This window comes from Anopheles merus, chromosome 3L (genome assembly GCF_017562075.2).
Source record: "Anopheles merus strain MAF chromosome 3L, AmerM5.1, whole genome shotgun sequence".
In the NCBI taxonomy this organism is placed as follows: Eukaryota; Metazoa; Arthropoda; class Insecta; order Diptera; family Culicidae; genus Anopheles; species Anopheles merus.
Window position 1 is genome coordinate 35,714,534 of NC_054085.1, and position 13,084 is coordinate 35,727,617.

The 13,084-nt window shown below is 47.1% G+C and overlaps 1 protein-coding gene across 9 annotated transcripts in view; it reads right to left on the bottom strand.

Annotated features, from left to right (window-relative positions):
* The window catches only part of LOC121600288 (insulin-like growth factor 2 mRNA-binding protein 1), a 56,890-nt gene that overhangs the window by 12,567 nt on the left and 31,239 nt on the right, over window positions 1-13,084 (bottom strand). The window contains exon 1 of one of the 9 annotated variants that reach the window (XM_041928736.1): window positions 1,182-3,502. The exons of the other annotated variants lie outside the window; for them this stretch is intronic. Within the exon in view, the coding sequence (XP_041784670.1) occupies window positions 1,182-1,486 (305 nt within the window). The 5' untranslated portion in view covers window positions 1,487-3,502. Of the gene's footprint in view, window positions 1-1,181; window positions 3,503-13,084 lie in introns of those variants that run through there. 9 annotated transcript variants of the gene reach the window in all.

Genomic DNA, 13,084 nt, shown 5'->3' on the forward strand with positions numbered 1-13,084 from the left:
CGACAACAAGGTAGCTGCTGCTGCTTCCCGCGTCACTAGCTGGCTGATATGAACTGCCATCATTGAAAAACATCTTGCACCGACGCCCGGCTGATGAAAGTACACGAGGTAAGGGAATGGGATCAGGCCTAAGCAAATACCGCCTGCCGCTCTTCATGTGTCTTTGTAGCGTTCATCTTTTTTGTAAGTGAACACGTTGCAGTGTTATGCATCTACTCCCAGAAGCTGTAGTGACCAGCAACGAATACTTATCATTTTGATTGTTGTTGTTTACAATGCTGACTACGCTTTACCAGCACTTCATCACGATTTGCCATTCATTCAAGCGAACAAACAAACTTGGACTGTACTCTGTCAAATCGGAACAGCGCTTAATGCTGCAAAACAACCAATCGAATAGACGCAGTACTCTACCCCATCATCGTCTAGACGACGGTCGTCCCAAAAAGAGCTGTAGCAGCGACCAGATTACCTGGGTCGCTTTGATAAGCACTCAGTAATGTACCGAAAAATTTTGAACTATTTCCTTAGCACACACTTCACCGCTAATCGCGCGCAAAGCGACGTTGACCACGCCAACTGTATTAGCAGCGAGCGTCATACGTCTATCCTTCCGCTCCTTTGCTGCCTATCTGCGCGAAGGCGCCACCGTTTTGGCGCCATCGTGCTTCTGACGACTAGCAGCGCAGTTTTTGTTTGCAATGCTACAAATTCGCAAAGACGATAACGGCGACACCCCTAAAGGCACATAATAAAACTACCCCTTCATAGCGAAAGTGGGGTGCAGCAGCAGCAGCAGCAGCAGCTGCCAAGAGCTATTTCTTCTTCTAATCTATAAAGAACGTTCGCGGATGGTGTGCCGGTTACTTCACAGCTGATCAAACAGCCACCCGCCCGTTCGGTATTGGGAACGGTGGAGCTGTTGCTCAATACAAAACCATTCACTATTGTGGGGCGTTCGTTCGGGCCTATCTATATGGCGTAGGCCTATCTTAGACGTGTCCATTCGCTTCCAGAATTGTTCATTGCTTACCTGCAAGTAGAAGAAAGGGTAAAAGATGAATTAGAAATAGGATTGAATTGCATCTGTTGCTTCAATATTCTTAAACCTATATAACATCCTCTGCCATCTTGCATGATGTATTAGCTCTTACTAGCACCTAACGACCCTCTGGACATACCTAGACACACGATTGGGCGAAGTTACAAAAGCGTTACGTGAGGCGAACTGTTCATTCTGACCATCTCTACTGTAAGGGCGACTGTTGCGCGTTCTACCGCTGCCACTAGCGAAACTACTGCTAGCGTTCTGGGCCTGATGCGTGTCGGGATATTGGCCTGCGCCGGGATACCAGTAGGCTGTTGCACCGGTCGCCACTAACGAATGACCATAGTCTACCCCGGGGCTGTGGAACTGCGATATCGGTTGGTACTGGTACTGCTGTGTTTGCTGCTGTTGCTGTTGCTGATACTGATGCTGGGCCATATTACCCACCGACCAATGCTGTCGACAGTCGATCTGATTGGAAACACACGTGACCGTGGATAGGGGTCGGGCAGTTTATTTGTCACTCGCTTTAGCACAATCAAACGGCACCAAACAACACACACGTGCATCAAACCTTGGATGAAAACTTTCCGTAAAGGTTCCGAATTCCGGTATCTGCTTTCGTGTTTTGTAGCAGTCGAGACAAGTGCAAAAGGCAAAGCTCAACACTCCACAAGTATCTGTTACGTGCAGCCACAACCTCTTATCGCACTGACTATATGTGTGTGAGTGTGTGTAGGGCGGTACAGCGTAAGTGGGGTGGAAGCCACAACAGAGATAGAAACGGTACCGGCGATTGGTTTCCGAAGGACAGTGGGCAACAATGTTGTAGCAGAAGCAACAAACAACGCTGCGTGAACGTCTGGAGTGGTTGAATGCAAAAAAAAAATAACCAGGTCACTGCTGCTGCCGTTTACATTAAGGCGCCGGCATGGCCCAGGGGTGTCTTCAATAATAAAAACACGTCACCGAACAGGCGGAGGCCATCGCAGGAAGACACACACACACACACTTGCACACTCACTGGTAGTTCACACTAGGCAAGGTTTCGATTGTGCATTAGAGCGGGTTTTATCAGTGCCTGTGCGGAGGGAGGGCCGTGTGTTACGTACGCGGACGACACCAACGGTGATTATGGATTCAACTGTATGCGACTGGTTCCATTTTCGCTTAGTTCAACGCTTAGTAATTGTACATTAGTAGCGATGCACTCTACATACAACACAACAATCCAGTTGATCTTCCATATGGTGTCACTTAGTTGACAGCTGTCATACTTCGGAGCACCGAGGAACAGGTGAACTGAGATGAGCAATGGTACTCTTCTTGCTCGCACTCGCTAGATTAAAGCCCGAGAGAAAAAGAACTTTGATTTCACAACGTTCTTCGATTGGTTACACGCAAGCAACCCGAACACGCACGCAGTAATGTATCTGTCACCGGGCACGCAACGTGTACTATACCGGTTCGCGCGAACACACGAGACTCACTGCTGCTGGTGGCGGCCCCTGTGTGCGGTGATGGCGCGCGCTGCAACCGGTTGGAGACGATGATACGGCAGAATGTAGCGCAAGGCGACACCAATACACGTGCTGTGGACGGCCCGAACGGAACGAACCGAGATGGTCGGGGCCTGACCGCACCAGTCGTTTGAATTTTATTAGTGCTCCGTGTGTGCCCGCTACACCCGTAACTAAATCCAAATCCCAACCCCGTCGTGCGAGCGCGCCTGTGTGTGTGTGTGTGTACACTTAGGGAGCAACGAACCAAGCGTACACACTTTCGCAACGATAGACCAACACTAGTGAGCGCGCGATAACGCCACACAGAGCGCCGAGTTGACAGTTGGGCGCGGGAATGTCGAGTCCGCTAATGGCGTACGGTTGCGGCAGCGGCAGGGTGCGCTTTAATTGGCTTGGTAAGCAAAAATCCGCTCAACGATCGCTCGAGCTGTGCTCGCTGATGTATCCGGCCAGCACTTGCCACACACTACGCGATGTGATAAATCGTCGCATAATGCACCATCGTCGTGTATTGGTGACGTACGCGCTCACTCACACACATACACTCGCACCCACTCTAGAAGGGCTTCACGTTACGAGCGGTTAATTTAGTTGAAAACTTTAATAAAACACCGCTACCATCGGCTTAGGAAGTTGCTGACTATTGCAATCACAGGGCCGGGAGATTAAACACTATGCCAGGGAGGAGCTAGCAGTGCTGGGAAAAGTGCTGACGCAGCGACGATGGTCACAGCACGACCGTAGTGGGCAAAGTAATATCGTATCACAACACTGCAACCGGCAGTTGCCTCTTATGAATGTTTTATTTACGTTTTGCAGGATCATATTATCAAACTCTTTTCGAAATATGTCGTCGTACGGAACACACACACAGTGGCACAAACACGGGAGAAAATTGCGAACAAATCACTCTTCTGCGCAATACGCGTGCAGCCGTCAGCGAAGCTGCGATGCAAATAATAATAATTCCCGTCCGAAAAAGGCTTCCCACGTCGTTGCCGGCAAAGCGTGGACGCACACACCAACAAATGAGCGCCCGTGCGCGCGCTCGCGCAAACACGCCTAAAGCGCATCAAACTGCAGCGGAGCGGGAGAGAGCGGCGATGCAAAGTTAAAGCGATGATTGTGCAGTTCACCCCCACCACTGTGAGGGCGCGCGATGGCGAAATTTAAAGGGGGTGCTGCGCGTGGAAACCGGTTCCGGAGGTACGCTACGCTACAAAGCTTCCCAAGCGCGATCTCATCTCTTGTTTGTGTCGGTAGTGTAGTAGTAGTAGACAAACAGCAACAACAATACAAAAACACGGCCACAAATTCGCGTTTTTTTGTGCATATCGGCGGGATTGCGATGGCGAACAGCGCTGATGCTTTGTGCGGTACGAAGCTGCGGCACGGTGAGCCATCTCTCGTGGCAACCCACGAGGATGCCGCGTGATCTGTGCGCAAAACAAAACAGGCGCTTACACGGCCAAGGATCCCACCGGGGGTGGTTCATGAAAGAGGAAAGGGGAAGCTTTTTCGCCGATGTTTGGAGTGTTGTGGGGGGGGGGGGGGGGAGGGTGGTTGAGTTGTTAACGTTCAAAAGCTGCATCGTTGTGGGACGCCAAGTGGTCGGACTTCGACTTGTTCACCTTGTCTGCAGACCAGAAGAGCATTCCATAAATCACTGGAGTTTTATCCACAAGGAAATGAGATGGATATTTTTATAGTAAATCACATCTTTAGCATATCAAAAGAGGACTCAGTTTAAACTCATAGAAATTAGCTAGACATCTTAGTACATCGGTGCCAATAGACTAATTGCAGGACTATGGAATGCTCCAAGGTGATGAAAGAGAGCTGTCATTGTAGACAGACAGAGCTGTCGCGCGACAAAAAGTAGCTCAGTTTTGCAAACAGAGCTACATACTTATCTCGCTCGACATTTCTGCTTGGTCCGAAACAATCGAATTATCCAGTTTGTTTATGAGCCAGACTTATTCAAAATTCAAACAAATAAATTTAAACACATTTGAACTCATTTTTTTTAGGTTTTTAAACAAAAAGCATGTAGATTGATTGGGCAACATGAGCTACTTTGATCTACGCGTAATGAAATTTTGAGCTACTTTTTGTCGCGCGAGACGTTGTCGCTCTATGTTTATTTCAAAGGTTGTAGTATAAACAACCTAGCAAAAACGCATACACGTTGTAAGTGTCAAATGTCATACAAATGTCATATGCCTTTTGAGTTACGCGGCTCATACGTTCCGATTGATTTGTTCTGGTGTTAGACATTCAATTACTTACTAATCTTTACTTAATTTCACGCGTCAAATCGGTACTAAAATTGAACTTTGATATTGATGCATTCTAACCTCTCGTTTATTGTCAATTGATAACGCACACCACAGGGTATTTGCATCGGATGCCCTTCATACGCGCAAAAAGGACGGATACTTCCGGATGAAACAGTACAAAATAGATATCAAAATGAAGACCGTCCCTTTTGTTGTGTGCAACCTAACCAGCACCCACGGCATCGTTATAATGCGGAAATTCAGACAGACAGAGAGGGAAAGTGAGAAAGTGAGAATGTTCCTTAGCGGCGGTCGCGATAACGATCGAGCGACAGAGAATGAACGCGAGTGGGAGGGGGACGCATCCAGACGGGTCCTTGCCAAAAAAAAAAACGAAGGGCGATTTGTCGACGGCTTCGACAGAGACCCCACAAACACGGGGCCCACGACCAACTGTTGCAATTTAAATGCAGCCCGAAAAGCCCATTGTGTCTCGGTGAGCGCGCCGGTGTGTGTCCGACAGACCGCAAAACATACACAGCATATGCGCGTGTCCTTTGAACCCTTATCGCACTCGCTGTGTGCCTGTTGCATTTACCCCTTTTATTCGGTGTTCTCTATGCACACCTCACCCCACTAGCACAAAACCAAACACATACACAACACGAGGGAGGGGGAAAACGGGGAAAATTGCATTTGCAAATTGCAGCACCAAGCGTGCACGCGGCGAGACCTGTTGCACTCGGAAATGCCATCATTATGGGTAGAATACACACACGCACACATACACACACAGGGAAGGAACTTTTGCTCTCGTTCATTTCTCTCGTTCTCTCCCTTTTTCTTGCGTAACGATTGTCCCACCTCACGACTCTTCCCTTTCTAGATGGGCAGACGGATGCTCCGCCCCGAAAAATCTACCACCCCGGCCACGAGGGACATACATATTTTGATAGACGAGCGTGTATGCGTTTTTGCAACCGGCGAAACAGGTGCAACGATGCAGTTGCATCATAGGGTGCTCTAGCCAATAGAGAGAGAGAGAGTGATAGGGAGAGGCAGTGTGAATGCGGGTATGAGTAAGTGAGCGAGTGAGAAGCTACCGAGCCTCGAAGGATCATGCGCGCGAGAGTTTAATGCAGCTGCAGTTCGGGAAATCAGGGGAAAATCGTGCACTGCGCCTTGATGCACTGAGATTGTAATTGGTTTTCTCTTCCTTTCTAATGCATCGGAATGCAGCGGAACTTCATTCATAACAAATGCATCGGCTGGTACCGGGGCTTAGCTGCCAACAGTGTAACGGAATGCGAGGATAGAAAACCAGTAACGGTTGGCGTTACGATTTAAGGATGTTTAGTAGCAGCTGTTGCTTATTGAAAACTGGTACTGCGGGACTTACATTTTATCCCACAACAGTTCAACTAGACATCACAATGGAATGTGAGAAGAGCATCATCAATGTGGCACATCAACAATAGACGCAATCACCAAGGCGAAAACGCCGCTAATTGTCCAAAAATGGAATGTTTCCTAGCCTAATCAACCACCATTACCCGGCCCGCTCCAAATACTTTAAATTGCAAAATGTAATAAATCGTTTTCCGAAACGACTGCCCGCTTAGGGTTAGGGATGCTGCCCGGTTGCCCTGCTTTCAGCTCTCCTCTCTTGCTCTGTCGCTTTTTGGGCAAGGGCCGGTTTTCATTTGCGAATCTGCTGCCCTGCTCTTGAACCCATTGCCCAGCCGAGGCCAAAGAGCTCCAGACACGCACATTTGGGCGCCCGGTTTACTGCTTCGTACGCAAACCCCGACACTCATTTTTCGGCTCGCTTGCGTCCTTCCTTTCCTTTCCACCACATCCCCACCCCCCCCCGAGCAGCAACGGACCCCATCGTCATCAATGGGCTCACGCGAATTTTGGCAATTAATAAGAAATTGCTCGTCAACGAACCCCAGGCCCAATTGGACAGACACGACACGACCGCGAGAGGAGGGCGCACACACTGGTCGGAATCGCCGGTAGGCAACTACCGCTTCCTTTTGCGTTAATCTTGCACATGGGCAGGAAAGCGCAAACGAAACGAAACGTTGCAGTGGGAATGTAGGGCGCGCGCGCGCGCACGCCGGCCACCGGGAAGATCGAAAGAAGCTCGCGAGAGCTCTCGGTTCAATGTAGGGCGAAAACAATTTCGGGAAGCCAAATTATGGAGATCCAGCCAAGCAAAGGCAACACATACACACACATATACACACACAAAAAAAAAACACACACACACAATTGTGCAATTGGTGGAAGATTGCTGCTGCCGCCGGACGAGCGCACCGGAGTACGCCAAGCATGGTAACGAAATAAAGGAAGGAAATGAACACAAACAGGAAGCCGGCAGGAAATGAAAGAGAAAAAGCAACATGCTCTGCTCTGGGAAGAATGGAACGCAGAGAGCGAGACAGAGCAAGAGAGGGAATGGAAAAGAATGAAAAGAGAGAATAAGGCAGAACACAGGAAAACAGATACGTAAAGCAGCAAACATGAAAAGGAAAACGAACGTGCAGAGTCGGTAGTGCGAGAAGAACGCTTAGAATTAGTGAAGAAAACAGGATAAAGCAACTAGAAAACAGAGGAACGGAGGAGGGTGGCCAGCTAACGCAAGGCGCATAATATAATAATAAGAAAAGACAAACGCATACACACATGTACAAAAACAACCTAGGGCACATACATGGTTAACATGAAACAAGGAAAATGGAGCGACATCAGAATATGCCGCCCTGCGCGCTTTGCTTCTTACCCCTGTGCCCCCGTTTGACAAGCGGCCAGGCAACAACAATAACAACAACAACAAATGGCATAACCACCGATTCCCTCCCCTTTGGCTCACTCCTTCTCACTTTAGGCAGGGGAAGCAATATAACACACACACACACACAGGAATAACAAAAAAACACAAGAAAAGCAAAACCCCCTTTTTTCTAACATCCTATCATTCCCGCGTCACAATGCGCGCTTGTAGAACATTTGTATGAATAATAATCGAAAAAATGAGCCCCGGAACCCTTTTGGCTCCCTCTTTGGCGCGTTCGCGTCGACGAAGCAAGTGTGGTGGGGCAAGGGTAAGGAGGGGGAAGCGGGTCAAGGTGAGAGGTGGTACAAATGAAATAAAACAGGCCGCAATCAGGAAGGCCAGCAGAGAGCTGGAAGAAAAAAATGGAAGAAAAGCGATGGCTAACTACGGATCGCAAGGATATTAAGAAAACGATAGCACACTTTTGGGTTTGAAGGAAAATAGGAATAGAATGTGAAACCGAACCTAGCGTGGACAGTGGATGAAAGGAGCAGAAGACTGGCAAAAGTTATATAAAGCGAATGGAAAATAGAATAGGAAGAGATAGGAAAGAAAGAAATAGAGAGCAGGAGAGTTTAATGAGGATCCTTTTGCAAAAGGTGGATACAGATAAGATAAGATTATCATAAAGCAACTAATTCATTGATTTGAATTGACATTTCAACAACACGTGCTAGTTATAAGATCAATATTCTCTTAATTCCTCTGTCATGTTCTTTACTACTGTACCTTTGTTCATATTTTATGCTTTCTTTTGTTTTTTTGAGTAGGAATTTTATATTTTCAACAATACTTCTATGTTTTTGGTATCGATTTATGCATCTTTACTTACAGTATTAACGCTACATGCAATAGCGAGTGTGGAAGATAGATTGGCTTCCTGTTGCTTGTTGCTTACTAGCTAATGAATAAAAAGCTCCCAATTGCTTACCTGTAACGAAAAAAACAACAACAAAATATAAACCACATTAGTTTACTAGTGCAACAAATCAGTATGATAACTTCTGAGGAAAAAATATAGCCCATACATCATCCCATACACATGCACGGCTCCAACTATTGGAAAACCTCCCGAAGCGGACTGCAGGAACCGTTGGAAAAGATTAACGATTTGTCCGGAAATCGAATCAGCATTTAATGTAACACAAGCAAAGCCGCGAAAACGGTGATTTTCCGTACACCCCTTCACACCGAGCTTTTCCCTTTTTTGACGCAACTGTTTTTCACAGTCGCCGAAACTGTTTTCGCAGCCGCTAGCTAAGGTTAATGAACCATTTTTTTGCCGTTGTTTCGTTGTTGAGAGAGGTTTTCGCTCCGTTTGCTAGATTTGTAGCTGGGAGCATCTGCTAGTCTCGCAGCAAAAGTCGACCACCCCACATAGCAATATATCGCACATCATCTTTTAGTAGTAGCCGCGTGTGCTGCGGGATTTGAACCTGCGATGAAGCAAACGCACAAAGTTGCAGACATTTTTGAAGAAACAGTATTTAGCTGCCCATTTTGGAAGGAATAAGAAAAAAACCCTGCGGCGCGAACGATAATAAAGCGAACCACCCGGAACGGAAGGCGAAAGTCCCGTTTTCCTCCGCCAACGGTACGGTTCATGAATTATACCGAAAAGTTTCAACCACTAATAAAACACCACCCCTCCTATCCCTCCGTCACCTATTAAACTTACCAAAATGGTTGGCAGAGTGCGGGGCAATAAACAATTATGCAATGACTCAATTCATTGCCGGTGAATGAGTTTTACACTTCTGAGTTTCGGAGTGTGTTTCTTCTTGAGCGCTTGTTGTTTTCTTCTTCTTCTCTACACCAGCCCAGATGGGGAGCGCCGAGAGGGAGCAACCTTCCATTAATTGGGATCGGACAATCGAACCATATCGAACCATCGGTGAGGCGCGGAGACTAAAACAGCAAGATTGCCCACCAAAAAGGTACGATCAATTAGTGGAAGTTGAATTAGATAAACCTAAACAACGAGGAACAACAAACAAGCATGAAACCTTTCTTTGCAAGTACGGGGTAGACGATTCTCAGCAAACGAGCAAACGAGTGCATATTAATTAGCAGCATTTGAGCAATCGCAGGAACAATAAAGTAGCAGTAGTTCTGTTCAGTATTGTGTTAAAGTGGTCTCCATTACCTAACACATCACACTCCAGCAGCTCTGCTTTCATTCCCATCCGAAATGGCAAAGAGAAGCGCGAAACAAATACGCGATTTATCACACTTTCCTCCATCAAAACCTTTCGTAACAATCCGATTCTGCGGAAAGGTCATCACGAATTTACTACAATAGACAACGGCAAAGGGTGAAACGAGCACTTCGCCTTGCCGGGGGTTCGGTTCGGGCTTTTTTCCCCGCTAATCGTGCATCACCCTTTTTGCCCGATTTTGCTGGAGTGCATTTCGCTCGGTGACCCCGTGTTTTCCCGCTGTGCAACAGCACCTGACGAAAGCAACAAATTGCAGCGAAACGAAAGGAGGGATTTTAGGGGTTCGGGGCTAGGAAGGTAGGTTTAGCGCAACACGGAGTAGAATTTTGCTGGCATTGTGTGACCATTCCCATCTTTAATGCACCCATGTAGTTGGTTTGGCAAATGAATGCATTTCCCTTCTGCCTAGGCCTGATCAGCCTCCAATCTCATTAGCTTCTCGTTAGCCACGATTAAAGGAGGTCGTGAGATGGCAGTAGCATCACGATTGCAGCAACTTTGCCTAACGAAGTGGCTAACGATTAGTCGACAACAAAGCGCGGTGCATTCTATTGGATGAGTTAAAATTCTTCTTGAAAAAATTGAATGTCAAAATACCCGGCTTTGGTATCATCTTATTGGTATCTAATACCCTGATATTCAACTCCAAATGAGTTGAAGTTATTCTTAAATTTCCATGTTCAAATGGAAGCCTTTGGTATCTTCTTGCAAACTCTTTTGTAATACCTGTAGAATAACAAAAGAGACTACCATTGCTAACTGAAATATCTAATGTTTGCTTTGAATCCCGAAACAACTACTCCAATATCCCGCAATATGATCTTCTAAATTAATTCCAAAATGTTCCAAAAGATTTCACAAATATATCGTCTCTAACTACGAAACTAACGACCAACGATCACTATCAACCAAGATCCGGATAATTGCTCATTCCTATTCGGGTTTTAGGTTCTTCCTTTCGAGCAGCATCTTTCGTCCTTTGTACATTACGTTCTTCATTCATTTCCAAAAATACAACCACCACTCGGCAAAGTCGTTAAAGGATCAATGCGTCCAATGCGTCGTGTTAGCTGTCGGTTCGTGACTTCCCTTGTTCGCTCTCGGTTGCGCCCTCTCCTTCTCATGCAATATTGTCAAGGATCGCTTCACTTCCTTCAGGTCTTTCAGGTACCATTAGCACCAGCCTACTGTACTGTGTTCGGATTAAAAATCGATCCCTCATCGATTATGTGCGATTCCTTTTCCCTCGTGTGAGTGTTCATACGTGCTTCTGGCACAATTACTGCCGGATGTCCGTTTCAATACCCGCTGGGTAGCCGTACCATGCTGTGTGTTTTTCTGTGCGCCCGGTTTGAAAACGCAGCCGCACACATGGTCGATTTGCTCGATTCCTAAGCTACCGATTCGCACGGGATAATGGCTTTCCAATCCACCACAGTTTGGCGAGGAGTGGCGCTGCTCCTATGGCTTGACTTTTTGAATTGCTTTTCAATCGGGAAAGATTATCTCGCCTCAACCGTGCCATACCCGGGAATCCAGTCATGCCTCTTCTTTGCAAATAGAAGATATTAAAATTCGTTCCTTCCTGTATCTAATCCCTGGTTCGGCTTGACCAAGCTCTGATCTCCCGCCTACCGGAACAATGAACCTCGCTTCGCACGCGGTCTCTCTCTCGCCTGGTTCTACTGATCTCTTTTACATATTTCCCTCCACACGGCGGATAACGAACAAATTTGTACAACAAACTGTCTTCCGACCGGTCAACGTTTCGGTGCTGTATGTCTGTGTGTGTGTGTGTCTCCGTATGATAATCGGGAGGAACAGGAAATCGTTTCGCTGGCACGGTTCCGGGAGAAGGAAGGGAGCTGCGATATCCTAAGAAGCTGATCATCCTTTCACATGCGTTCGCCAAAGAGCAACGGAAAGCCACGGCCGGAAAGAAGAAGCCTATTCGAACCTAGACAACTAGAAGGACGGCAGGACACGACAAGACGCGCATCAAACAACCAAGGTACAAAAAAAACGAAATCCGCACACACATACACGAGAAAGATCACTCGCCCGTTCCGATCCACTGCCAAAATTTGATGAGAATCTGTCCAATTTCCATCACGTTCGTGTCGCCCCGCATCCTCTTCACCCCGCGCTTTGCTGCCACCCCTCCTCAGTCATCGGTCGATCGTTCTAGGCCCGCGCTCTCACAACTGGCCCCCTGTGAAACCTATACTGCGCGCGCTGGCAGCAAACCCCTTTGCTGCCTTTTTCCTTCCCTGTACGCTTGCGCAAGTGTGTGCGTTTGCGCAGAACGGATATCTGTGCGCGCATACACAAGCCTACCACCGAGCCGCACCGCACCAGTTTGGCAGAGCAGCCCGTGCAGATTTTCGGCAGCTAAGGATTTGCAAACCCCGAGCACAAACCGTTGCAGTGAGAAAGGGAGAGAGCAAGATGCCCGAAATTTGGCTGCCGAAAAAGGCTTGGCTTTCCCCCTTTGCGTTGCGGAAGCGGATCTCTTCGGTGGGGCCGGCGGGTGCGAAGGGAACGGGTTGGACGGCACGGAGCAGGGCCACCGAAACGAGGATATCTGTTTCCTGGAGCATTGGCGCGAGGGTTCGGTCAAACGCTGGGCTGAAGATCTCGAAGGGCAGGTTCAGCAGGGGGGGGGGGGGGGGGGGAAGGGATGGGAATAGGTAAGTTGGCCCTTTGCGATCCTGCACAACGAGCGATGATTGACACTTGAAGCATAATTCGTTTCCCTTTCTTTACAATAGCGAAACTAGCTACCCTTTCTCTCTATCTCTTTGTTTTCTTTGCTTTTTTCGCAATTTCATTTTGTTTTCTTGGTTCCATGTTTTTCTTTTCTTTACAGATTCTGGTTTTTTAGAACCTTAGCCTAAAAATTAGAATTTTATAGTGTTATGAACTGTGTTGTTCTATGAAGAACTCTATGCATTAGATGGTCAAGTCATAAGAGCAGCAGCGTTTGAAGTAATTGGTCATTAACATAATGAGTAGTTTTTTTTAACAAACAAATGTCAAGAATAATACGTAGCTAATTTAAGTATTGATTTAAATATACAAGGAACAAAGAAATCACCTTGTTCAACATAAACGAATTGAGTTGAGATGAGGAGTATAAGTATCCAAAATATCTTGGCTTTTCGTAAATTGTG